Genomic DNA, 25,694 nt, shown 5'->3' on the forward strand with positions numbered 1-25,694 from the left:
GTATCTCTGCAGTCACACAATATTTGGGGTCGTCAAAGGAACAAAGTGCAATATTAACAACATTAATAAGAATGCTCAAATAAACCTGCAATAAAGCTACTTTCCCCCAAAGACTCACTATATTGCTTTCCTCCTGCTCTATAATGTCTCATAAAGAATGTTTGCCACCAGCTTGTTGACCCAGGAAAGGAAAATTAATGCTTTTAAATTCAGTAAATTGTGGACGTCAGAGGAGCAGGTACCTTCGGAAGGAGACGTCCTCATGCTCTGCTTGCTGAGTGGTTGGATGGAGGACGCACTTCCCGCTGTCTATTCTTACTCGCACGTCCAGCTCAAAGTCGATGTTTCGTTCGGTGACGGGGCTGCCGAAGCTGCGGCTGGCCGGGGTGCTCGGCCAGCGCTCACTGAAGAGCTGGCTCACAGCCGAGAAGCCCGATGGCTTCCTGTGTGGAGTTGGGCTGTAAAGAGTCCAAATCAAAAGTATTTTTAGAATTTCCTAAAATACATAATACCTCGGGGGAATGTTGCGGTTAACGCTTTTTTTTGCGAATTCAAAGTTTCTTAAAAACATGTTTAGCTGCGAAAATGAAACATGAACAAATGGAAAAGTTTTAGAAAACATGATTTTGTCAAGAAATGGAACGAGAGACAATGTGTGTTTCTGAGTTGGGATGGTGTGCGTTACAGTTTCAGTGTTGGGGTGGTACATGTTATTCTATGTCAGTGTTAGGGTTGTATGTACTTCAGTGCTGGGCTGGTACATGTGCGTTTCTATTTCCGTATTGGGGTGGTACATGTGCGTTTCTATTTCCGTGTTGGGGTGGTACATGTGCGTTTCTATTTCCGTGTTGGGGTGGTACATGTGCGTTTCTATTTCCGTGTTGGGGTGGTACATGTGCGTTTCTATTTCCGTGTTGGGGTGGTACATGTGCGTTTCTATTTCCGTTTTGGGGTGATACATGTGCGTTTCTGTATCCGTGTTGGGGTGGTACATGTGCGTTTCTATTTCCGTTTTGGGGTGATACATGTGCGTTTCTATATCCGTGTTGGGGTGGTACATGTGCGTTTCTATTTCCGTTTTGGGGTGATACATGTGCGTTTCTATATCCGTGTTGGGGTGGTACATGTGTGTTTCTACTTTAGGGTATGGGTGGAACATGTGATTCTATCTCCGTGTTGGGGTGGTACCTGTGTGTTTCTATTTTAGGGTATGGGTGGAACATGTGATTCTATTGCCGTGTTGGGGTGGTACATGTGCGTTTCAATTTCCGTGTTGGGGTTGTACATGTGCGTTTCTATTTCCGTGCTAGGGTGACACATATGATTCAATTTAGGTATTGGGGTGGTATTTATTTTGTTGTTGAGGTCTTATTTTGATTAGGGTTTTGTGACTTTGTTTCTGTCGTTGTATTTCTGTATGTGCCTTGGTTGTGTGGTGCATGTTTAAAGTTCTCTTTATGTGTTGGGGTGGTTGGGTGTGTGCATTTCTGTGGCGAGTGCATGTATGGGAATGTTTTCTGATCAAATACATTCATTATTTTTCTCTGGACGTCACTTGAGTGCAAAACATTCCGTTGTTATCAACACTTATTCACGTTTAAGTGCTGTGGTGGATTCATCAGACCTCGAGATCACATGTCAAACACACAGTTGTAAATGAGTTATATTTGTTCAGAACACAAACACTCACAGTGGCCTCCGATAGCTCGACGGTCGCTCGCGCTCAAACTCGTCCTCCTTCTCGGAGTCTTCCGACGATGACGAGGACGGGTCGTCTCGCCTCATGTCGTCATGCTGGAAGGGAATGGCAGGTGAGAAGACAACGGGTGTGCCGGGCGTACTGAACACTGAGTGCTGGTCCTCGAGCACGGATGAAGGATGAGGGTGGAGGTGGTGAGAATGAGGGTGGGATGGCTCGTCGACGGTGACGGACAACAGCTCCCCTTCCGTCTCCTCGGGAAACTTCAGGGGGGGGGAAAACAAAGAGTCAAACTCAGCAGAAGAAATGGAGCCTCCTCTTAGCAAGACATAGGTTATGGTTAATCCAGAAGACGTCTTGAGGAGGAGAAGAAACGGAGATCTGCAGTTCTGACCGAGACATAACAAAAATCAACAAATCGTCTGATCTCTTCACAATTTCAGTCAGAAGACAGAACACCAGCAGCTCATGCAGTCTTCGTATGAAAGACAAACGCGTGGAGATGACATGACACCGTGCATCATGGACAGCAGAAGAACCACTCCAGAGAGAAAAGAGCGAGAGCAGTTAGATCAGGAAGAGGACGGCCTGAACTCAGCGTCGTTTTCTATTAACCTGCTGGAGAACAGACCCGGTCGTGCATCACAGTTAATAATGACGGTGGGATTGAAGCAGGATGATTCAGGGTTTGTGGCGAAGCAGCAAGTTTTGACTCACAAAACTCTGATTTCTAACATGTTTCTGGGGTACATTAACTGTAAATAACTAAAAAAAATACATAAATACATATTTAATTTATCCTCCCAGATCTTAACATATCACAACAGATTTTAACCGCCAAAATATCATTAATTTCTAGTGATTACAACCTTTCCAAAAATGGCATTGAGGAGGCAGCAGCTAAAATAAAAAGAAGCCTAGACTTCAATTAGATCAGTGTCTCCATGACAACTGGCAAGAGCCACTTCTTCAAATGTGACTATCGACATATTTTTTGGCTGAAGATGAAAAACGGATTCAAACAATCATCTCTTTTCTTTTCTACCACGATCGTCCGTCGCAAATACCAAAGAGAGATAAAAGGCTTTTCCCTTGATTTCTGCTCAGAGAGCCAAATTATCTTCAGACCCGTCGCCATAACAACAAGAGTCCTTCCCCTCCTTAATCATCCCGTCTGGATTTCAACACAACAAAATCCACCCAGCATTAGCGCGGTTAATTCAGAAGGAGAGAAGAGGAAGTCGTTGGTTAGATCACAGCAATGTTTTTTTTTGATTATTCCTCCGACCGTATACCTTGAATACCACTCCGGGACTAGCAGGCGCGAACGCAGACTCCAGAGCCTGATTATTCATCTTCAATTGAACACAAGAATTAGGGTCAATAAAAAAGGCTGGTCAGTAGCAGGACCTCTTGATAAAACGTCAAGAAATCAAGACATAGTAATCATAATTATCAATACAGGACATGTGTCTTAACCACAGCTTGTTTATTTACCGGATCCTGGATGTTGAAGGTGACTCGAGGTCCAGGCGAGGAGGCGTCCACTCGGCTGTCTGGGAAGTCCTCGGCGTCTCCTAATCTGGAACTACAAGCAAGAAGCCAATTCATGAAATGTACTTATTTTTGAACAGAACCGTATTTTCCGGAGTACAAGTCACACCAGCCATAAAATGCATACCGGAAATAAAGAAGGAAAAAACATATACAAGTCGCACTGGAGTATAAGCGGCATTTTTGGGGAAATTTATTTGATAAAATCCAACACCAAGAACAGTCATGTCATCTTGAAAGGCAATTTAAAATAAAAATAGAATAGAGGCAACAACAGGCTGAATAATTGTACGGTATGCTTACATTACATGACACAACTGAGAACGTGCCTGGTATGTTAACATAACATATTAAGAGTTATTCAGATAACTATAGCATAAATAACATGCTAAGAAGTTTACCAAACCATCCGTGTAACTGCAAATAACTAAAATCCAATGAAATCTTCGTCCTCGGTGTCACTTTTAAACAACTCCGCTAACTCCGGAGGTAGAAGATGCGGCGCTTCCTCTTCTACGTCGAAATTATCAACACAGGCCTAGAGCGCCCTCTTGTGGTTTAGTGTGAAAATAACATGTGAAATGATATACCGGTAATAATGTGTTAATCATTTCACAAATAAGTCGCTCCAGAGTATAAGTCGCACCCGCGGCCAAACTATTAACAAAACTGTGACTTATAGCCCGGAAAATACGGTAAATGCTTTAGTTAGTGCCCTAATTGCGCTTTAAAATCCTTCTGTGGAAGGTTTAAAGCAGAGCATGATGCAGGAAAATAAACCTTAGATTTAATACTACACATTAATTTGTGACCCAAGCGACGAAACTGAACTAAGTGTGATAGTTGTTCACCTCTGTCTGTCCATCCTCTTCAGCGGGGGTCGACCTGCTGCCGCAGAAATGCTCTTCGAACGATTGTAACTTGGTTTGTAGCCAAGACCCAGCTTGTCCTTCAGCGAGGCCGCCTGGGAAGCAGAATTAAAATATTTAATACAAGGGTTCAGAGTGATTCTGTGTGAAGGGGGAGGAGCTCACCCTCATGCTGGAGCGCCGCAGCTTCTTCCTGACGTCCCTCCTGATGTCGTTGACGGCGACGGACTCCAGTTGCTGGTAGTGCTGGATCTCCTGGTTGATGGTTCCCTCGCTCGCACCCAGTTTCCTGAAAACGAAGATGTTATTCCAACTTCGCAAAAAAAAAACTGGTCTAAACTCCTCGAGGGCTGGGATCCTACTTGAGGTCATCGATGACCTTCGCCTGCTCGTTGAGCTCCCGGATGTCCACGACCCGCTTGGTGAACTTCCTGCCTCGTGCGTCGCTCGCCTGGTTGCCTATTCCCATCTGCTTCCTGGGGTCGATGGTCTCCTGAAATATCACACGCAAGATACATGTCAAGGACCCAAGAGGATTTTCTTATTTTTAGGAAAATGATCACAGATGATAAAAAACCTGCAAATAGACCGAAGAAAATTTGATCAAAAGTGCGTCGAGTCATTTTACGAAACCGATGCCAGATTAGTCTTGTTTTAAGAAAAAATAGAAAAATAACAAACTCCAGGCGTATACGAAGATAAATAGAGGTTAATTCAACTTTACCACCTCGTATCAAATGCACTGAATTTGAGACTTTTTAAGATAAAAACCGAAATTAATTTAAAATTACAAATGTTTAAAGTGGTGGCAAATTTCTCCTCGGAAAACTGCAGCTATTACTATAATAGAGTTTTAAAAATGTCCTTACGATCCAAAAAAAACCTTTTCAAAATAGTTTTCAATTAATCAATTAAAAGCTACATGGTGTCAATTGAGCTTAATTACACTTTTTTTTTTAATCTAAAAAAACCCACAAATTAATCGTATCGAAATGTGTGGGAGCTTGCATGTTTAATTGATGTCACTTAAAGAAACAGTGTCTTCGTAAAATAACAAAACGAGTTTCAGTGAGGGATGAAAAATGTAATGAACGTAAATACAGTATATTATGATTGATAGAAATTATACTTAATAGCATCAAAAGCGTTATTATAGTTACATTTTGTTTTTTAAATTTTTTATTTTTGGACCTTCAGGACATAAAAAAAGGACTATAAAGTATTTACGAATGTTTATAATCAGTTTTAAAAACTTGTTTTGATCTTTTATTGTGACAATTGTGTTCACTTTGAGATCAAACCAGACATGAAAGGCATCAGCTTCGCAGGACGACAGTGTTAATAAATGATCTGGTGGATTGTGTTAGTGTAAGTTCACACGCTGGAGTCACCACCACCATCACCGGTGCACAAGAAAACAGCGTCAGTGCGATTCATTTCCACCCTAATCGAACTTCAAAAGGTCAGTGAAAGCGAATGCAAAGCAAAACTACTCGAACACCAGTGTTGCTCCGCATTTTTAAGAATCCACAGCTGGAGGTCACTGATAGCAACCGCACACTTGATTCCGTCAGCCCAGAGAAGTTAACGCTGTGGCGCTCTACATACGCAGGCCCAGGAGAGGGGTCTTTGGGCCCTGGCACTGCCCGCTCTGAGGCGAGGCGAGGAACAGTTTGAGTAGTCGGGCGAGACCGACACACTCTGAGGCCTGGGACTGAGGCCCAGAATGTGGTTTACCAGACGCTTCCTCAAGGTCAGACGGGGGCTAAACTGGGCCTCTGGACTCTGCAAACATGGGAGGGTGGGACTTGGCAGACCTGCCGAGGGTTTCAGTTTAAAGCAGCGGTAAGAGAGTGATACCATGTGGACGGTGGGCGACATGTTGTCCGGCTCGTCCTCGTCCGAGAGGTCGGCCATGTTGACCGAGTTCAGGTCGGCGATGTCGTCGATGTCCTCCTCGCCCGTCAGCGCCGTCAGCGTGTTGCCCAGGGCGTTGAGCCGCTTGCCGATGTTGGGGTCCATGTGGACGTCGATGCCGCACATCTTCCACAGCACGTTGAGGGTCCAGGTGCCGGCGCTGCTGCTCTCGGCTGACGAAGAAGAAGAAGAAGAAGTTCAACGACGAGGGCGTCAGGAAGACAACGCGAAGAACATACCGGCAGATGGTTGCCTTGTCGTCCTGGAGCAAACTTCGTAAGTGCCGTCGGGAACGATACCTGCGATCAGAACATATGTTACTCTTCTGTAGTTCACTTCACTTAAGATAAGTTAATAAATCTCCCTCACAGGCGTTCATGACCATGTCGCCCCGGATCTCGGGCTTCCAGTCGTCCCAGGACGTCTCGAAGCCTTCGGCGAAGCGGATGCAGAAGTTCTTGAAGTGTCCTTTGCTCACCAGCGACTCGGAGGAGCAGGCGGTGATCAGGGTGCTCTCGATGGTCAGAACCAGGGCGGAGCCGGTGTCGAAATCGATGCTGTGGTTGGTCTGGAGTGAAGTTAAAATAAAAAAAGAAGAAAAAAAAAGATGATGATTTAGATGAGACTAAACAACGAGTATAAATATGAAGCAACACTTCACTCTGCGGAGCCTTTCGGTCAAAAGTTAGAGCAACTTAAATCAGATCTGGATCAGTTTGTCGGATTATTCTGCAGAGTGGAATGTTACCAGCCGTGTTAAAGAGACAATTAAAAAAAATTAAAAATCATGGTCACCCAAATCACAGAAGACTAAATCAGAAATCAAAACCCAAAACAGATTATTCAAACATGCAGTTGTGGTGACAAGAGGTTACATTTGCCCTCGTGAGCGTCACAGAATCACACGACCCACCGGAACCGGCTCCGTCAGACGCCGTCATTTCAACACACGGTCCATCAATAGAAAGAGTCAACACAACAAGCCATCACAAAGGAGGTGTAAATGAATCGTTGGTTACTTTTCTTGCTTTTTTTTGCTGGCCCACAGAAGGGGCGGCCCCAGCGTCGCTTTTGGTGCCATCTGTAGGTGGACCTTGTCCTCTCTATGGAAATAAGTGCGAAATAACAGCGAGTGTTGTTTCCAGGGGAAATGGTGGATGTGGAGAAATCAACACACAACATGAGGATAATAAGAGATTTAAAGCCAGGAGGAAACAAGTGGCTACGACGGTCGCCGAGTGGAACCAACTCTGTATAGTGCTAAAAGAAATCTATCTAGGGGGGTTTAAATCAGAATGATCTATTGGCTAAGCTAGCAAGTTTATCAATATTTTGACATTTCTTCTCAATTTAAATTTGGTGGCGTGATCAACCAACTAAGAATGACCAAAAACAAAAAGGCTTGTGTGTGACTTTGAATCCTGCAAGAATTTGAGTGATGTCAATTGAAAAAAAAACATCTGAATAATAGCAAGAACGCTAAAGCGTTATGCAGGACGGCGTGGATAATGATTTATATTTTTAATAAATAATCATTTTATAAAAAATAAAAGTATATTATTAATGGAATGCTTTGATCAATGATTACATATTTTATGTGGTCATAATAATAATAATAACACAAAATAAAAAAGGAAAATATAAATGTTCTTTATAAAAGATTCCCTTTAAGACATTTAAAAAACCCATTATGTCATTTAGAACGTTTAAAGATTCATTAAAAGACTATTTAAACTCATCGACACTTTCACACATTCATTCTCACTTCACATGTTCAAGACTCTCTCCACAGACAGCATGGGTTCGGTAATGGGAACACCCGTGTCCGACATAAAAAGGTGTTTGAAATTATATTTTCAAAATCAGGAGTAAGGAGTGAACGTGCTCCACTACCTGGGAGGTGTTGGTGATGGGCAGGCAGATCCCCAGGTCGTTGACGGTGAGCTGGAGGAAGAGAGTGCTGAAAGCCTGGGCCGAGGTCTGCTGGATGCCCGGCAGCTTGTCCACCACCTCCTTGGTGGCCACGTGGATGTCCTTGTTGAGGGCCATGCGCTGCTCGTTCCAGTTGTTGTACGCCGCCTTGTAGTTCAGCCAGAAAAGCACGGCTGCGTCGGAACACAGGCGATTCAGTTGTTAATGTGACATCCCAGCATGCACTGCAGCATTGGTAAAAAGTTGCATTGTGTTTCTGTTTGTATGTGTGTTGTTTTTTTTCCTTTGCGAGTATCAATTTATCTTTAAGTTCGGTGATACCAAGTGTTTTAGTGACATTATTACCTATTAAGTGGGATTTTGCAGCTTAAGTAATAGTTATTGTTTTCTAGAAATGACTGAACTCATATCGAGTAGTGCTGTAACTAATCACATTTTTAAAACCCGTAACTAGTTAATTGTTACTGTGATTTAAGCACGTTTGTTACTTGTTATTTCAGGCATAGTTCTTCAGTTTATTTAGTTCACTTGGCAGAGCAGCAGCGTTTCATACGAAAGATCAACAATTCAAGACCAACGCGAGCATATATTTTTCATTTTTTACAAGAGTAAGTACGTAAGTAAGTAATTTTTATTTATATAGCGCTTTTCCACAACAGGGTCACAAAGTGCTTAAACAATCCAAACAATATTCAATAAAGTATATACTTTAAAGATCAAGATAAAACTGATGACACTACAGGAGTTCCAGAAAATCAAGGAAAATCTTTTTTATTTATATAAGATTATAGATAAATATATGTTTTTGTTATTACCATTTAAAAAATAAATCAACAATTAATGCTAGATGAAGTAAAGACAGGACGACCCGACGTAAGCCAACTTTCTTTGCTATTCTTCGTCGCACGTCCATGATGCATTCAAAGACAACAGGATTGCTATGGTGCATTCAAGAACTCTTAAAACTAAACTTCAAACACTAACTGGAAACCGGATCACATAATTAAAAAAGTAAGTAAAATAGAACAAAAAAGGTTTACTTTTGATTTTTTAAGTTGTTAGGAGAAATAAAATGGACAAATCTGTATTGTCCATAAAATTGAAGATCCTTATGATCATAATTTATTTTGTTTTATTTGCCATAGTTTATTTTTTTTTAATTTTTCCTACCTTTTGCCTGGTTTGCTTAATCACGGCATCCAAACATACACTTTCCTTAGTGTCAGTAACTTTTAAAGTAATGAGAAACGTAAAGTAACACAGTTACTTAAAAAACAACAAAGAATAATGTACTCAAGTTACTATTTTAAAGTAACGGTATATCCAGTGTTTCTCCAGCGACCAGATGTTTTCAAGTGAGCTAAAGATGCTACATTTGGACGACTAATGGCGGTACATGGGCTGCAAATGTCAGTGACTTGATTTATGCAGAACAACAAGTTCTTTGACTGGCTTTAAATCAAAGTTCTCAAACCTTTGTCGAAGGCGACGGGCTGAGCGAAGACAATCGGCCGGTTGAGCGTGATGAGAACAGCCTCTTTGTCGGACGACCCGCTGATCTCTTCCTTCAAAGCGTTCCTAAGGCCGATCCGCGTCCTGAAGTACGCCACCTGGTGGAAGTCTGAGCCGGCCTCCTCGTAAACCTGCAATCCGTGAACATCAGTCAGACAAAAGCAACAAAAATAATGCTTTAATCTCCCGTCCTCTGTACCTGGTGCTTGACTATTTGTCCCAGGGCCAGGTTCAGATCGACTTGACACTTTCCGAAAAGTTTGAGGTAACTGCTGCTCCCGCCGGGCTGAGCTTTGCACTGGATCCTGTTGGACAGCTCCAGCTCGATCAGGCCGGTCTCGAAGCGCACGGCTCGCATGGATGGAGTGGTCGCGGTCATTTGGATCCCCTGAGAGAAAATAACAACTCGTGATGCGATCGGCAGTGAAGCGGCGAGCCAGACGTTGGTACCTTGAACATGAGGCTCAGGGAATACAGCAGGATTTTGGGTTTGTCTGCATCTGTTGAGGTGTCGTGCTCATTCCACAGCGGGATGGGTTGTTCACCACCTGAGGCGGCAGAAAAATGTATCTTTTTTCTGTCCTGGCACCAAAAATAAATCCCTCTACAGTTCAGATCTTTTACCTGAGACCTTCTGGATGACCTCATTGACCTCCTTCATGAAAACCTTCTGCAGGAACACGAGGTGGTTGAGGAGATCGGTTGTCAGGTTGTGCTCGAAAGATCCAATCTGAGGAGAGAAGACTCGTTTCAAACACGTGTCCTTTTAAGCGTCCGAGTAAAATCCGAGTCTCACCTCAGCCACGCAACGAAGGTAGTTCCCTTGGAGGTAGTTTCCCTGCTTGGCCGAGAAGTCGTCGGGAGCCCGGCCTTGGTCCGAGTGGCTGTCGTGGTCTTCCATGATGTACTCTCCCGACATGGTGACCGGGGGCAGGGTGAGGCTGGCCGAGGGCGGCATGGTGGACATGTCCACGGGGGACACTTTGGACTGGAAGCAGAGCTTGTGGTTCGGCAGCTCGAAGGTGAAACTGGTTTGAGCCCCTGGGTGTGAAAGAAAATTGATCTCAACAATCTTCCATGTCAATTTGATTTTTTTTTTTACTGCAGTGATACACACATATTCAGATATCAAAAATATAAATGTGATAAATCTCAAAATGGTTTCTATCATCTTCATAATTTAAATATATATTCTCTTTACAGATTTACAAATAGAGATCTCCTAAATTTCAATTCAAAAAACTTTTTTATTCTTTATTAATATACAAAAAAACAAGTTGATGTTTTTTCTAGAAAATAATATAATACAATATTCCATATTTACATTATTTAAATCTGTATCAATTCCAGAGCGATTAATTGAAGTCCAACTAATCTAATTCATATACATATTTTTTGTAATATAAAATATATACTGAATACAATTCATAATTTTAGTTCTAAAGTAAGTTTGAAGTCATTTTCTATAATATAAAGTGTATATAATTGATAACTTAAGTTTCTAAATTCTTGATTTATAAAGTTGCAACATCCAGGCTTGCATCTTCACCATTTTCTTAACAAAACTTCTTCACAACTTCCCCCTCGTGATCCCACCTGTCATGCCGTGGCTCTTCATCCGGCCCATCTTATACTCGGCTTTAAGCGAGGGCAGCAGGGCCGCCCCGATGGTGATGCCATCCATCATGGCGCTGAACTTGAGGACGATGGGCTTCTTCTCCAGACCCTCGGGCAGCTGGGGGAACTCGTTGGCCTCGACCGGAGTCTGATTGATGCTGGGCGCTTTGTCGGAGGGCTGCGGCGTGGGCGTGTCCTCCCTGTTGGGTGGTTGTCTGCGGGAGGAGACGATTGCCTGTCAGATCGTTCTGTAGTTTTGACTGTGATGAACAGTCAGGAGGACTTTTGTAATGAACCTGGATATTTAAGTCTTTTTCTAGGTCAACTGCTACAGGGTATCTGGGGCTAAGAAACAGAACTTAACTATTTACCCTTAAATATCCTTGAATATTTTCCCTCAAACACTAAAAGGAGCGATCTAAAAATGGATATGAAGCGGACGTACACATTGGAAGGCTGTCGGATGAGGTCTGAGATCTGCTTGGAGAGCTGGTGGGAGCTGCGGACCATCATGCTGTGCAGCGTGGCCGGGTGTTGTGGGATGTTGATCATGATGGCTCCCACTTTAAAGACGGCGGCGTTGTTGGTCTTCAGGCCTCGCTGGGCGCTGTACAGGGCCTGAGACTTCGCGATGTTGCACTTCACCACGGTTCTGCGAAACAAGGATAAGAAGTCAATTTCGATTTTTTTGGGGGGGGTGCAGGCGACAAGAACACATGATGGAGTGGCAATGAGACATCCGGGCTCATGACAGAGACACGGAGCGGAATGAATCGGTGTTGAGCTGACAGGAGAATGAAGTTCACCATGAGTGACAGAGGGGGTGGATTTAACACCACAAGAACCAAAATAACATGACAGAATCAGGTTGTTTTTTTTTAACAGGTGCCTTAGATATATGATTTGTAGTAAGACATCTTTGGTAGAAATATCAACACCTAGGTCTGATATCTTAATTTCAGCAAAGATTTTGTATTTCGAGGAGATTACAACTTTGTTCAAAGAACACATGTTGTTGACACCAGACAGATGGATGAATATGTAGCTCTTAAAAGTCTCTTAAACATACAGAAACTCTTGTTTAGCTGTGCTGGTGGGAGAAGTTGGGAAATCCTCCAGTCTATGCAGAAAGTAAAAAGAAGGCGGAAGAGAAAGAAAAGCAGGAGAAAGAGAGAAAGAGTGTGAAACAGTGAGATGTGAAACTTTTCAACACCTTACGGATTGAGTGAGAAACTCTTTAGCAGGTGAGTTCTCAGTAAATTAAAGTGTGACAAGATGTGAGACGTACTGGATATCAGGTGTGATTCCCTCCAGCAGAACGATGTTGACTCCTCCTATATGAGCTGATGCGCAGGTTTCTGTCATTTTCTGGTGCAGGATATCTGCAGGGAATGGATTATTGGAGACAAAAATATTAAAACACGCTGCTACAATTCAAGTCTTCGTCCTGAAAGGAAAATTGTTATTTTAGCCACTTTTAGGTGAGACGTCAAATTTATTTTCCTTTATATCAGTGAAGGAGGTTTAAGGTTTCAGACTCGACTGGTTCAGGGGCCACCAGAGGTCAATTCTTATTGACTTGCAGCCGTTGTTTCTGCACAAGTTGGAGTTTTTATTTTGCAGTTTAATGTTTTGTGGATATTTCACTGTAAATTCTGAGGCTTTTCTTTTCTAACTGAATGTTTTTTTTGTTTTTTTTTTAATCAGATGAATCTTAGTTTTAGTGTTTCACTAGATCAAAGGATCAAATATGAACCATCTCTGCTTAGCTTCAGTGTCAGAAATCAAATCAAATACATTTTGAATAATCAAGCAACAAAAAATGTCCACCCCAAGATAAGCAAAGGCTTATGAACACTTTTTTTTGCTTTGACATGTATTTCCAAACAAAATGTGATAAATCTTTTTCTGATCTGCTCTCAGTTTTCCACATCCCACGCTCTGACCTCGTTTGATTCTGCAGGACATGTCTGCTCTTTACAGCATCAAATGTCACTCAAAACTTCTGCCAGCCATTTGCGAAACTAGTCTGAGAAACCAAACATGTGATTGATTTCGGTTTAAATTTACCTTTATTCCATTTTAACACTTAACACACTTCATACAGCTATTTATTAAAGAGCAGTAGAGAAGCTTATTGGAGAAAAGACGCAATTGCTGACATGTCTCTCTTTCTGTCTCTGGCATGACCTGGGTTTGCATTTTTATACTCATGTTAATATACATACATCTGCAGGTTAATACCGATTCTTCAAACAAGAATCTCACCTTTCATCTTCTCCTTCAAAGTGAAACTTCCGTGGATCTTCTTCAGCTCGGCCTCCATGGTGAGCCCGCCGATGTCGGCCTCCAGGTGGGTGCGGTTCACCATGCCGATGCCAAACACGATGAGGGTGACGTGGTGCGGCTCTGAGCTCACCAAGCTGCGACGCCGCCCGCCGGCGCCGAGCGGCTTGTTGGGCGTGGCGGGCTCCTGCTGCTGCTCGTTCTCGAAGATCACCTTACACAGCGGCTCCGACGGCCGACGCACAGCTTCTGCAGGTGAGCGAGAAGTTTAGCACGGTTTGTCTTGAATTGATGACCTTAAGCTAATCGATTTAATTTTCACCTGGAAGACAGTTCTCCGGGGAGCTCTTCTCCAGGATGCCGGTGGGATCGGAGATGAGCGAGTAGAAGTTGAGAAGCTTGTACATGTTTTGCCAACACTCCGCCGACGGCTCGCTCTGCTCCGACACTGTGATGGAGTCCGAGTCGTCCATCTGGTTGGCCATGTGGTCGGCCACGTCACGGGACCCTTTCCTCGACACCTGCAGGTTTTAGCGAGAGAGTTTGTGCGTTTATAGATACATTAAATGCCAAGATGCAGATTGTCGGGTCAGATTGGTTCGACTAAAAGCTGGAGAGTACTTGATGCAGCAGCATTGGTGCCTTGCGATTTCTTGTCGGATCAGCAGTGTCTCATATCAGAGATGCATTTGAGGTGTAAGGTAATAAACTACAATAACATTGTGACTGTATCTTTGTAGTTTGTGTACTTATAATCTTACAATTTTACTGCAATTTAGCTTTTACTCAGGTCTATTTAAAATCCCTGACTGATTAACTTCTAATACCTTTGATGTTCGTCTCTCGGAGCGTCCAAGTGAAGTGCGTCCTCTTGGCTCCCTCCTCCCCAAAGTGTCCATGCCGGACGGAGGTCCGTTGGGCGGGAGAACACCAGCGACGCCTCCTCCTGCTCCGGCACCCACACCTCTCTTGCTCTTCAGCGTCTGCGTCCCGCTCCGCGTCCCCCCGTTGAGGCTTCCCCGCGAGCTGCGACTGAAGTCCGACGACCTGAAATGGCGGTACGGCCGGGCTTTGAAGGTGGGCGTCGGGGAGGCGGAGCCGGCGGTGTAGCGGCTCAGCTTGATGTCGGTCTGAGTGGCTTTGATGTCGTCGATCATGGTGCTGAACTGGTGGATGAGGCGGACCAGGGCCATGTCCACGCGCTGGCTGATGGACTGGCAGGCGGTGGTGAAGTCGCAGTGGAACGTGTTGTAGTGGCGGCGGTTGAGGTCGTGGAAGGAGAGCGGCGCGGCGGTGGGTCCCTGTGGGGCGCTGGTGGATTTCTCCATCACGACCGCGTTCAGGCTGAAGGTCTCGATCAGCAGAGCAGGTTTGAACTCGAGGGGAGGGAGGTTCACCATCCCCTGCCTGAGAGTCCCACATAAGGTTTGTTAAGATTAAATTGGTGCAAATCATTCATCAATAATTACCAGTGTACAATAACCTTGGAATCTACATAATCATATTTATATCTATAATTGAATTTGATACATGATATTAATGCCTTTAGGGATTGGCTTCTTTTTCATAGATGTATATTATATGCATCTGATTTAATACATATTAGAACAACCACTCATAAAACATCCATTTACGAAAAACTTTTCATTTATTTCAGTAATGAGATTTCTATAAAGTCAACTTTTTCTGTTTTTTTGCTACCAAGAAAGAAACCAAAACAAGTGAAGAATGAAACATTCAAAACATCCCTTAATCCTGCATTAAAATGATAAATCTATCCATAACACTTTCACACCATATGCATCTTGGCGTCAGTAATAAGATTTACCTTCTGGATCGTTTGTTCTTGCGTTCCTTGGACGCGTCCGAGTCCACGATGTCGGCACGGAGGCACTCCAGGGTTCCCGAGAATGACAGGTGCTCCCCGAAATACATCTTGTAACTCAGCGGGGTGGTGTCCTGAGCCTGGATGCCGGTGTAGTTCAGCAAGGGCTTGAAAACAACCTTGAAGAGGTGAAACGTACAAGTTGAGGACCGAGATAATTCTACGGTTGTTTCAAATGTCACACCTGAGCGTCGGCCAGCTGCACCGCCGCCGGACACTGGTTCCCCTCCTCGATGTCGGCCAGGTCGTCCTGGCTGGTGCTGTGCTGAGAGTGCTGCGACTGTGTCCCGTCCAGAGTGTTCTGGTCGCTGGAGAGAACCGTGTTGAAGTCGGACGCCGAGGGGATGGTGGGCAGGTTACACGTCCCGCCTAAGGAGACATCGCACGGGTTACACCAGGACGATAAACAATTGCAGAGTGCTGCAGGAGAACGTTACTTCCGCTCTGGGAAACATTTAGCTTTATAGAATTGCGACAGTGTGTTAAAACAGAACCACACAGAGGACATAAATTGAACCTTACAAGTTTAAATATACCTTTCTTGATCCTGGTTTACAGAGCACTTACTTTTATTGGTACTGTTACGAACCTGGCACGATGGTGTTCACATGTTCCAGGTGAGTTAACATTTGAATTTAACTAAAAAATATATTAACCCTTACACGAATACAATTCAATACAGGATCGATCACATCTATCAGAGGACACTGACTAAGATCTAACTAGAAAGGGGACCTAAAGCGACTACTGGACTCCACCATCAACACGACACCGAGACAATCCCTGACCTCCGTCTGGACTGTGAATGCTGGACAAAGAATGGTAGCGATAATCGTTGCAGGGAGAATCCAGCGGGTCTTAAAGAGCAGCAGCGTTGAGAGAAAACTTTAATTTTTTTAAAGAAAAAAAAAAGGCGACTTGGAAAGAAGATGATGAAGCAGACTGACCTGTCTGCAGGCTGTTGTGCTGGGAGCGTGTCAAAGGAGAGTCCTGCACAGCGGAGCCGCCTCTGTTACCCACAGCGTTGGACATCCAGTTGTAAAAGCTAACGGAGGACGGCTCAGAAAGAAGTGGGTGCTCCGTCAGCATTTCTGTCCCTGAAAGACAGGAAAGGAATAAAAGTCAGTTATGATTTAAAATATACTTTAAAACTAGTTTTTTCCACAATAATAAAAATACCTGTGCGCGTGAGTGAGCTTGTCTTGGGCGCTGCAGATGCTGGCGGCTGGTTTCTCTGTGGCGTTCCTTCCAGCAGGTTGTGAAGACTGCGAAAGCTTCCCGTCAGGTTGCTCAGCAGACTCTCCTTCCTGGGGCTGTCCTTCACGGGAAGTCCGACCCGACTCACGTGGGCGGGCGAGTCGGCTGCCGTGTCGCCGCTGGTGTAGCTCAAAGACTGGTAGGGATGGGAGCCCTGGAGGAGCGCAGAAGAACCACAATGAGCTTTGTTTAGTTCCAGGGTCGTACACCAGGACTCTCGCTCACCTTGATTCTCATTGCCGACTCGTGCTGAGTGTGAGATTTGGAGAGTTTCCTCATGATCTCCACTCCGCTGACCGGTCCGGTCGCCTCCTTCGGCGGCGGACGGTTGGATGCTCCCTCCAGCAGCATGGTGTGTTCGCTCACTGTGGCTTCACAAATTCCATCAAGTTAAACTCCGGGAAAATAAAATAAAAACCACCATAACAAGAATCAGCATTAAATAAAAAGTATCATAAGAGTTAAATAAAACCTCAATGATTGGCCTTGAGCTACGGCTGGATATCGTTATAAATATTTAAGATACCCGTTTTGATAGACAGACCTTGACTCTGATACTGATATCTGAACTACACTTTTTTCAGTACCAAGTTTTCTTTTTTTATGTTTTATAGATCATGAGTTAAGCTAGTGTCCATTCAAGTAATTTTCCTGAAGGCCTTGAAGAAGTTGTTCATTTTGTGTTGAACTGAAATAACTGCAGATCTAAATGAATCGTCTTAAACCCCTGCTAGTTTTAACCCCGTAATTTAAATTTGCTTTAATAAAGTGTTAAGAAAGTCTCTGCTCCCATAAGGCTTTGCTTCAGTACTTGTCCCACCTGCGTCATATTCAAATTCTGCTCCATCAGCACTTGTGTCGCTCTGCAGTGCGGCACCGTTGTCCAGACCCAGGATGGTCTCTGCCAGGTTCAGCGTGGGCTCTTTGGGTTTGGCGAGCTGATTGGGCCGCATCAGCCCGATGGCTTTAAAGCCCTGAGTGACCACGATGAATTTCATCCACTGCCTGGCAAGAGCCACCAGGCCCTTTTTCAGAGTGACGAGAGCCGGGACGCCGTCGTTCTGCCAAGAGAGGAGAGTGTTGACTGGGGGCCAAGAGCACTCGGCAGCACTTAGGTTGATTAAGTGACGCTGAAGGTACGAACCATGGTGGCCTCTTCGATGACAGAGTAGTCGGCCTGCTGCAGGTATCGGTGCAGGATGTTGCAGAGCATACAGGACGGGTTCTCGTGGAGGTAGCGGGCTCGTTTGGTCACGCGGTTGTACTTGCTCCGGATCGGGATGTGGATGCTCTTTTTCTGCGAGATAAGCACAGAGTAAACTGGAGTTCAAAACTCTTTAGGTGCAGGTTGATTACCTCAAGGGCTTCGGTCATTATACACCCCATGACTGCGCACACCCTCAGAGTGCCCTCCATGTCCAGTTTGCGTAAAGAGGATTTCAGCTGATCGATAGGAACCAGCCAGGCTCCAATGGCTGGTGTGGCAGTGCTCAGGAGATTCAATTGCCTGTGAAAGAAGCACACAAAAAAAAGTTTGATATATTGTTTAATGGAAGGTTTCTAAAATTGAGATTACTAAAATACAGAAATAATTCTCTAAATGGACCTAAAGTGATGCTATTCAACTAGCCGCAGCACATCCTGCTCAAAACTCAGTTCTAAACTAATAAAAGTTGCTGGGTTATTAATAGTACAAAAGCACGAAAGGTTGTCCAAGCGTACAGCTGCCAAGAAGGTAATAATCTGCTGTAAAGGAGTGAGTAAGATTCATTCAAACAAGATCGGAGCCAAGAAGCACTTAGATGCAAGTGAAGAAAATGCTGAATCTTCAAGTAAGTTCCACTTTGAAAAAGAGGACAAAAGAACCCCATTATTCACTAGGACTGTTGTCAGAGGCAAAAAAAAACAAAACCAAAATGGTTTTATTTGGGATCATTTATTACTTTTCCAAATATACATCCAAAAGATGCGTTTTATAATTGAATGAATAAGGATTGGTGATGAATTTTACCTGGAGATGGCCTGTGAAGGGGAGCGTACGTTGGTAGGTGCCGCGAAACTGAACCAGATCTCTCTGATGGTGAGCTTCATGCTGCTGGAGTCTGGCGGAGGAGGCATGAGAGGGAGGTCTTTCTTCAGGTCGTCCGATTCCACCCCTTCATCCTGCACGGAAACGATTATTTCACCAAATGTTGAAAATAAATACATTGAGGCGATATTTGTGTAGTCTTTGATGATAGTTTCTTACCTGATCGTCTGAGTCTGAATTTTCATTGGCATCGTCGGAGCGGCTGGCGTCATCGTGAGACAGGTTGTCGTCTGAAACGTCCGTGCTGTAGCCGCTGCCAGTTTTGGAGCTGGAAGATCCATTAGACTTGGACGTGCCGGTCTTTCCCGCGGCGTCCGAGTTCCCCATCACCCCGAAGGCATTATAAAGCAGAGCTCCCGACTGACGGCCACCTTTAGTAACGAACCCCAGGTTAAATATGAAATCACCTGTCAAAAAAACAGCGTTTTTGGGGCGCCCTTACCTTTCACTGTGAGGTTCTCAATCCCGCATTCAAACATAATCCAGCCCCACTTCTCCAGGAATGTGGAGGAGCGGCCCAGATCCCCCGACGCAGCACCACTGTCCGTCTCATCCACCATTGAAAACTCCTCAATTTCCTCAAGTCCAAATAAAACTTTGGACTTCTCGAAGGGGATGGCAGTGATGGCACACGTACCAATGTCTGGAGAAGATGATGAGAGACTTCAAAGTGGGGTACATGTTTGGAACAAGCTTCAATCCACAAGTGGAATATGGGTTTGATTAAAACCCACCAACCTATTATTCTAAATGGGTTGCTATTTTTTTAAGAACCATGTGCGCCACTGAAGGCTAAATTAAATGTGTGTTCCAAAATAGTGTTCCATAAGTTAGCTACAATCAGAGTGTAAAGGGTATTTAAAGTAATATAGCAAAAAGTACATCATATTCTATCAAACCCTAAAAACAATGGTCAGTGAGAACTCACCTGTGGAGTCCAGGCCCCTCAGCTGACTGTGGATCCGGTGGATGTTTAATCTCGCAGCGATTTCTTTGCCTTTCTCAATGCCAGCGTTGGAACGAAGCGAGCCGGACGACTGCGGCTGCATTTTGTTGGCAGAAGCGTCCATCACAGAGGGACGACCTTGTTCTGTGGTGTTAGGGTTCTCCTCCACAATACCCCTGGTAAAAAAAATATTTAAAGTTATGAGAATCAAATCATCAGATTTTATGAGTCAAAACGTTACCTGTTCATCCTGAACTGTGTGGCAATCCGGTCGAAGCAAAGGGCGACGAGAGAGACGTGCGTGACACTTTTATTGGAACAGGATGGAGACCCCTCCTCTACGGAGGCCTGCAGGAGACACAGGTTCACCTGGAAGAACAAATGACAAAGTTAGTCCCCAGAGGACAAATGTACTGTAACAGAAACACAAAGTAAAACTTAAAAACATTTTTTTGTTTTTTTTTACATAAAATGTCGGGAAATTTTAATTAAGGAATATAGACAAATAAGAAAATAATATAAATTCAAAATTGTTTATCATGAAAATAAAATGGTTAAAAAAAAGCAAATCAATCTAAAATAAACCAGCTAAATACAAAATATTAGATAAACAATAGAGTTTAAAAAATACTATCATAAAGTAAATATTTTAAACAATGAAACCATTACAATTAAAACAAAAAAGGCAATGTTTAATGAACAACTACATTTTATATATATATAGTTATATATATGTTAGAAAATAAACTATATTTAAATCAACTATTACAAGGTTTGTAACGAGTATCGCAGTTAAATAAAAATCACTAATTATGTATCAGTTGTACAAGACGACCAGTACATTCAGATTCAATCTATGACCCTGACAAGTTATACAAATTCCACTTATTCTTTAAACAATTCGCAGTTGTTTACTACGGATAAAAAGCAGAATGCCGTCACAGCAATATTGATTAAAGGAAATCATTGATCCACTGCACTATTTGAGAACAAACCAAGTCACTTTGACCTTGAAGGGAGACTTCTGAGGGTTTAGTGCTTTCCTGTCTGCTAAAAGCTTAATATTCAAGACAAAACTCTGACTACATTGTGTTCCAACTTTTAATTGAAGCTCCGCAAACGTCCACTTTTTAGCTGCTGAACCTCTTTTGGTAAAGGGCACACTTTCCGAAAGACTCATTATCCAGGGTCACGGGTCTCACCTTGGGGATGGACACGTTGGCCTGGAGGCCCTTGATTTTCACATTATCCGGTTTGACGGACAGGTCAGTCTGGCCGTGGGAGATGTTGAGGGAGCCAGGGGTCGTGCCCTCGGTCTTGGAAAGCTTGTGCTCCTGCTTGCCTGCTTGGCTCTGCGACGGGATGAAAACAATTAACGCTGGCAGATGCTATAAAAAAGGAAAAACTTATGAAGAATGTTTGTTTTTCACTTACAGACTCCGTGACGGTGGACTTGCTGATCTGGTACGCCTCATTAAGCACTTTGCCGTGGAGGTCATCGAGAATGGCTGCAGGTTGACGGACGCTTACAAAATGAACCATCGAATCGATGTACCTGAAGGCAAACATTTTTGTTATCACAAACAACAACTGGAACCAGGAAAAGTCAAAGTAGCACTAGAAAGGGATTTCTAACCTGTCCAGGGACTCGGCCACGAGGGGGGTGAGCACCACATTGATCGCTCCCTTCACTTCCACGATGGCGGTTGTTCTGGTCTGAGCCAACGGTTGATCGTGAGTCCAGTCGTCTGTCGCCGTGTCTTCATCCGTGTTGTCCATCGCCCTCTTATCCAGCGGCGTGTAGGGCGTACTGAGGGAGACGCAAATCATTTCATGGCATCATCGCTTCAAATACATCTATACGAGGAGTAATGTTTGATACCTGTTAGTGTCCCCCATCAGCTGATCACCTCTATCCAGCAGAGAGCTGGCAGAGAGACCCTGCTTCACCACCTGAAAACATGACGAGAAACTTAAGTGCTGGAGTGAGAGGCACGAGGGAACAATCGAGAAAGGACTAGACCAGACCTTGAAGCTCGGAACGGAGAGCTGGTCGAAGGAGCTGGAGCTCTCTTCGCTTGTGGGCGTGTCCAGGTCCAGGGGGCGATGTAGGGAAGACTTTGAGGTTCTCTTGTTGGTGGGCTGTTTGACAGACCAGTTGGATACCTAGCAGTAAGTAAAGATTGAAACAGTTTTATAATTAATTGTTTTTTTGGTGCTAAATGAATAAATAACTTTTAGCATCTTTAATATCTGTCACATGACATTTTGAGACAACTAAATAAAATAAAATAGCATTTCCCCACATATTTCTAGAAAATATAGTTACTTCAGAAACTTTGTTAGAATTTTCCAAACATTAATATAATTTAATATAAACATTGTTCAAAAATTTACCAAGGACTACAGACTTGCAACATTTTTTACATTTGTACTCCTAAGGTTATCAATATTTCAATAGAAATATCTTATTATATCTTATATCTTAATATCTTTGTACCATACATCTCATAGACGGTCTCATTAAGATACAGATGAGCACAGTTATGGAACAATTATATCCATTTATTTACTAACTGTTTCTCTTAACCAAGAATGAACACATTGTTCCATTTAATCACTGTTGGATAAAAAAAAACTTTTTTTTTAAGATTCACAAATTTTTCAATCAATCCTTCCTGGTAACAAGCAGTATTTGTTGCCCAGGGATACACGTTTTATCATTAAGTCATTCTCACGGCGTGGTCAACACTTGCTGGTATCCTATTTCATTCACCAGCAAGGTAAAGTCTAACTATAAATCTGTGTTAAAGTTCTGACCTAGTTAATAGTTATTCACGATTTTAATATGTATGCTGTAGTTTATATTTTTTTATGCTCTTGGGAAAAAAAAACATGATACATTATTTTATCGGACAGCAACGATATGATACTGCCCTTTTCTAATACCTTGTATTGATTCGTCTTTTGGATCCCATTCTTGTATGTATATACCAGAAATGCGCAGTTGTTTTTACAGTATATGTGAGGCTTAAAAATAAACCTATTGTGGGTATCTACCTAATTTTCAGTCTCTTTTGTTAAACTGTAATTGTATGTTTTTATAATTGTGCAAGTAAACAATTAATTAAAAGAGACAAGTAGCAAAAGTCCTATAAAGGATTAATGTCTCACCTGATAGTGGGCCAGGTAGCTCTGGTAGCAGGCCATGACGTGAGGTTGTCGGGTAACAGGTCCTGGCTCGGCAGTCTTCTCCGCCTCCACCGAGCTTTCCTCCTCCATGGCCAGAGCTGAGACGAAGGAGGCCTGAGAGATGTGGCTGGGCAGCGGCTGTGGAGGTAGCGGGGGCAGCATGGGCGGCATAGGCAGGGGGCGAGGCTCTGTAATAAGCTCGCCGTTGAGAACGTAGGTGAGTGGTCCTTCGACACTGTGGTAGATTGAGTTCCGGCTGCATCAAAAAAAAGTTTGGTTGAAAGAGATTCCAACAGTTAGACTGAAAGCAAGTTGACTGACCTGTAGTTCTCCATGTAGTAAGGCGGTTGTTGAGGCTGCTGCATCTGTTGCCTCCTCTTCTTTTTGCGACCGGGATACGTCCCGGGACCCTCGTCGGCGCTGCTGATGGGTTCAAAGTCCTCAGTGGCAGAGAAGTAGGCTTCACTGTCCGCCACCGACATGCTGGAGTCGGCGGAGCGATACTGATGAAAGGTGTTGGAGTCCGCTGAGGGCGTGAAGGGAAAGGATCCGTAGCTCCTGCGTTGACGAGGCGAATCCAAGACGTTCTCGTCACTGCGCGAGACCTCGCCGCTGAACTGGACCCCGCTGGGTAGCGCCGGTGGCGGCTTGTCGGCGGTGAAGACGGCGGCGGACAGGCTCTTTGTGCTGCCGAGGCGTCCCGATTGAACCGAGGACTGGCGCTTGAGAGGGGAGCAGAGGGGGGAACGAACAGACGAGCGATCCTGGGAGCCGTTTGGGGAGACGGGCGAGATCTCTGGGACGTCACCGAGAGTGCTGGGACAGACAAGGGAAATCAATAATGAGTAAGTGTCGTGTTAGGAACCTGCCTTAGTGGTGAAACTCAGACATCGAATATGGTTTCAAAGTCACAATCATTTTTCTTGGGCAAGGAGAGATTAATGCCAAACATTGTTATAGTTTGTCTGATTTCTTTCTGATTTGGTCGCATCTTTACACTCCATAGGTTATTCATTATCCGACAGACAAGAACAAAGTTAAAAAGCAGAAAAACACAGACTTGAAGTAAATCACAGAGGTCTTAAATAAAGCCCAGAAAGGTAAGTGTTCTTCCTGGAGGCTTATCGGTAAAACCTGGTAAGTAACAGCTTAAACCAGGCAATGATTTAAACACAAACATTTACATGTCAATACGTGTGGTTTTGTAAAATTGATAAACTAGATCTTCAATTTTCCCTCACTACCTTTATTCAAAGAATTAAAAATAAAGTTTTTGACTCACTCTGCAGGACTTTTGCCGTTCATGGGGAACATCCTCTCCTCGGTGCTGGGAGAGGGACTGTCCCGCTCTCTGGCCAGCAGAGGCAGCGCAGCACTAGAGGTGCTGTTGTCCTCTGAGGAGGACACAGAGCTGTGGGAGCAGTGGGGCACCTGGAGACTCAGGTGCTGCTGACCGCGCCTCTCTGGCACCTCTGGTGGAATGCACGGGGAGTGCATTTCCGTTTTTAGTCCGACAACTCTCCCTGAGGAAAAAAAAAGAAGCGTTTAAAGAAAATAGTTCACCTCCAGAAAGCTACAAAAGTCTCTACCGTCCACTTTGGGAATCTCCTTGGTGATGATCCACTCGGCAGGATGAAGCAGAGATTGACCGTAACACATGTCGGACTCAATGGCGGTGGAGGCGAAGGCAGACGAGGTGGAGGGGGTGAGTTCCTCGAGCTTGAAGTAGTCCAGACCCATGTTTGTTCCTCCAAAGAACCTGCAGCCTCCGAGGCAGCCGCAGCGGTTCCTGTTGCGCTTGTTGCGACTGGGTTCCTCGGGCCACAGAAACCAGAGTCTGAGTAGAAAAAAAGCCACATTGTTTCATTCTGTTGAGCTTTTATTTTTTATATGTTATCATTATCCAAGTAAACAAAAGCTCCATCTGATCAGTCTGTGTTCCTACCTTTTGGTCTGCGCGTCGTGTGTTTCCAAAAAGTGCCTCTGGACCTCACATTTGGCCGAGTGGTCGGCGGCCAGGGCGATGTCGGCGGTGATGAGGTTCAGGTTGACCGAGCCGGCCTCCAGCCACACTGAGCGTCGCAGCAGAGGTGGCTGACCTGACCCTTGACCCTGCCCAGCTGGCTGCAGTCGTGACGCCTCGCTGTGCTGCTGCTGCTCAATATACTGCCGAATGTTTATGTCCTGCATCACAGCGCTGATGCCCTCGCCCACAGCCTGGTTGTGCAGGTTGCAGTTGGCAACTCGGATGATACCAGTCTGGGTAAGATGCAACAAAAGATTAATGTAAATAACTCAAAAACTCTTGATTCAAATCTGTCTTTACTGGCTAAGATTTTACAGATGAAATAAATATATATTGTGTATAATATGTAAGGAAATTGAGGACAATGTTACGACAGGGAAAGTTATCTTTTTAAATAAATTTCACATAGAGAGAACCTTTTGTGACAGCAGCCGATGTTAAAAAAAGAAAAAAAAGATTGGTTACCTTGACACTGGCAGCGCAGCCGTGCTCCACAACAAACAGGTCCACTCCATCAACTGCCAGACGGGTCATGGTGTACTTGAGCTCCTCGGAGGTGCGACAGTGACTCGGCAGGCAGCTCAGCTGAGAAGACAAATAAACCTTTTAGAGACCGAAAGTTCCAGAAGTTGTGGAGAAAATGAAGTTTATTCTTTCCGCACACTTTGATAAAGTCTCAGTGGACTCAGTTGAACTAATGAGGGATTTTGGGACTTTCAAAACACACCCTTTCTTCACCCCGAGCCACTTAGTGTTTGACATTTGCTTTTATTGGAATCTATTGTCTGTGGTTGTCGTTTGATTCTTTGCATTGATCCATCAAATTTTAGAAAAATCACTATAACACCAACGTTTGAAGCTCAAAAGCAGTCACACAGTATAAATGTCTTCATTTGCTTTCTACTCGTTGTAA

The 25,694-nt window shown here is 44.0% G+C and overlaps 1 protein-coding gene across 1 annotated transcript in view; it reads right to left on the bottom strand.

Annotated features, from left to right (window-relative positions):
- Positions 1–25,694, bottom strand: part of bltp1 (bridge-like lipid transfer protein family member 1) — a 50,973-nt gene that overhangs the window by 9,417 nt on the left and 15,862 nt on the right. The window contains exons 24-72 of the mRNA XM_087779782.1: positions 25,247–25,366; positions 24,701–25,014; positions 24,345–24,592; positions 24,038–24,278; positions 23,077–23,571; positions 22,738–23,011; positions 21,592–21,729; positions 21,446–21,516; positions 21,200–21,373; positions 20,998–21,118; positions 20,766–20,915; positions 19,805–19,932; positions 19,546–19,739; positions 19,060–19,260; positions 18,777–18,988; positions 18,540–18,691; positions 17,885–18,035; positions 17,673–17,825; positions 17,349–17,589; positions 16,754–16,899; positions 16,451–16,682; positions 16,219–16,368; positions 15,456–15,640; positions 15,215–15,390; positions 14,214–14,793; positions 13,709–13,907; positions 13,369–13,635; positions 12,389–12,482; positions 12,170–12,220; positions 11,546–11,752; positions 11,080–11,315; positions 10,280–10,524; positions 10,108–10,213; positions 9,934–10,031; positions 9,683–9,871; positions 9,446–9,614; positions 7,933–8,144; positions 7,059–7,142; positions 6,409–6,607; positions 6,279–6,338; positions 5,983–6,212; positions 5,731–5,907; positions 4,485–4,615; positions 4,288–4,411; positions 4,105–4,217; positions 3,197–3,287; positions 2,995–3,054; positions 1,691–1,962; positions 243–458 (exon numbers count right to left, since the gene is read on the bottom strand). Coding sequence (XP_087635908.1) covers positions 243–458; positions 1,691–1,962; positions 2,995–3,054; positions 3,197–3,287; positions 4,105–4,217; positions 4,288–4,411; positions 4,485–4,615; positions 5,731–5,907; positions 5,983–6,212; positions 6,279–6,338; positions 6,409–6,607; positions 7,059–7,142; positions 7,933–8,144; positions 9,446–9,614; positions 9,683–9,871; positions 9,934–10,031; positions 10,108–10,213; positions 10,280–10,524; positions 11,080–11,315; positions 11,546–11,752; positions 12,170–12,220; positions 12,389–12,482; positions 13,369–13,635; positions 13,709–13,907; positions 14,214–14,793; positions 15,215–15,390; positions 15,456–15,640; positions 16,219–16,368; positions 16,451–16,682; positions 16,754–16,899; positions 17,349–17,589; positions 17,673–17,825; positions 17,885–18,035; positions 18,540–18,691; positions 18,777–18,988; positions 19,060–19,260; positions 19,546–19,739; positions 19,805–19,932; positions 20,766–20,915; positions 20,998–21,118; positions 21,200–21,373; positions 21,446–21,516; positions 21,592–21,729; positions 22,738–23,011; positions 23,077–23,571; positions 24,038–24,278; positions 24,345–24,592; positions 24,701–25,014; positions 25,247–25,366 — 9,077 coding nt within the window. The remainder of the gene's footprint in view (positions 1–242; positions 459–1,690; positions 1,963–2,994; positions 3,055–3,196; positions 3,288–4,104; positions 4,218–4,287; positions 4,412–4,484; positions 4,616–5,730; positions 5,908–5,982; positions 6,213–6,278; positions 6,339–6,408; positions 6,608–7,058; positions 7,143–7,932; positions 8,145–9,445; positions 9,615–9,682; positions 9,872–9,933; positions 10,032–10,107; positions 10,214–10,279; positions 10,525–11,079; positions 11,316–11,545; positions 11,753–12,169; positions 12,221–12,388; positions 12,483–13,368; positions 13,636–13,708; positions 13,908–14,213; positions 14,794–15,214; positions 15,391–15,455; positions 15,641–16,218; positions 16,369–16,450; positions 16,683–16,753; positions 16,900–17,348; positions 17,590–17,672; positions 17,826–17,884; positions 18,036–18,539; positions 18,692–18,776; positions 18,989–19,059; positions 19,261–19,545; positions 19,740–19,804; positions 19,933–20,765; positions 20,916–20,997; positions 21,119–21,199; positions 21,374–21,445; positions 21,517–21,591; positions 21,730–22,737; positions 23,012–23,076; positions 23,572–24,037; positions 24,279–24,344; positions 24,593–24,700; positions 25,015–25,246; positions 25,367–25,694) is intronic.

Source organism: Callionymus lyra, chromosome 18, assembly GCF_982586985.1.
Source record: "Callionymus lyra chromosome 18, fCalLyr1.hap1.1, whole genome shotgun sequence".
NCBI classification, from domain to species: Eukaryota; Metazoa; Chordata; class Actinopteri; order Syngnathiformes; family Callionymidae; genus Callionymus; species Callionymus lyra.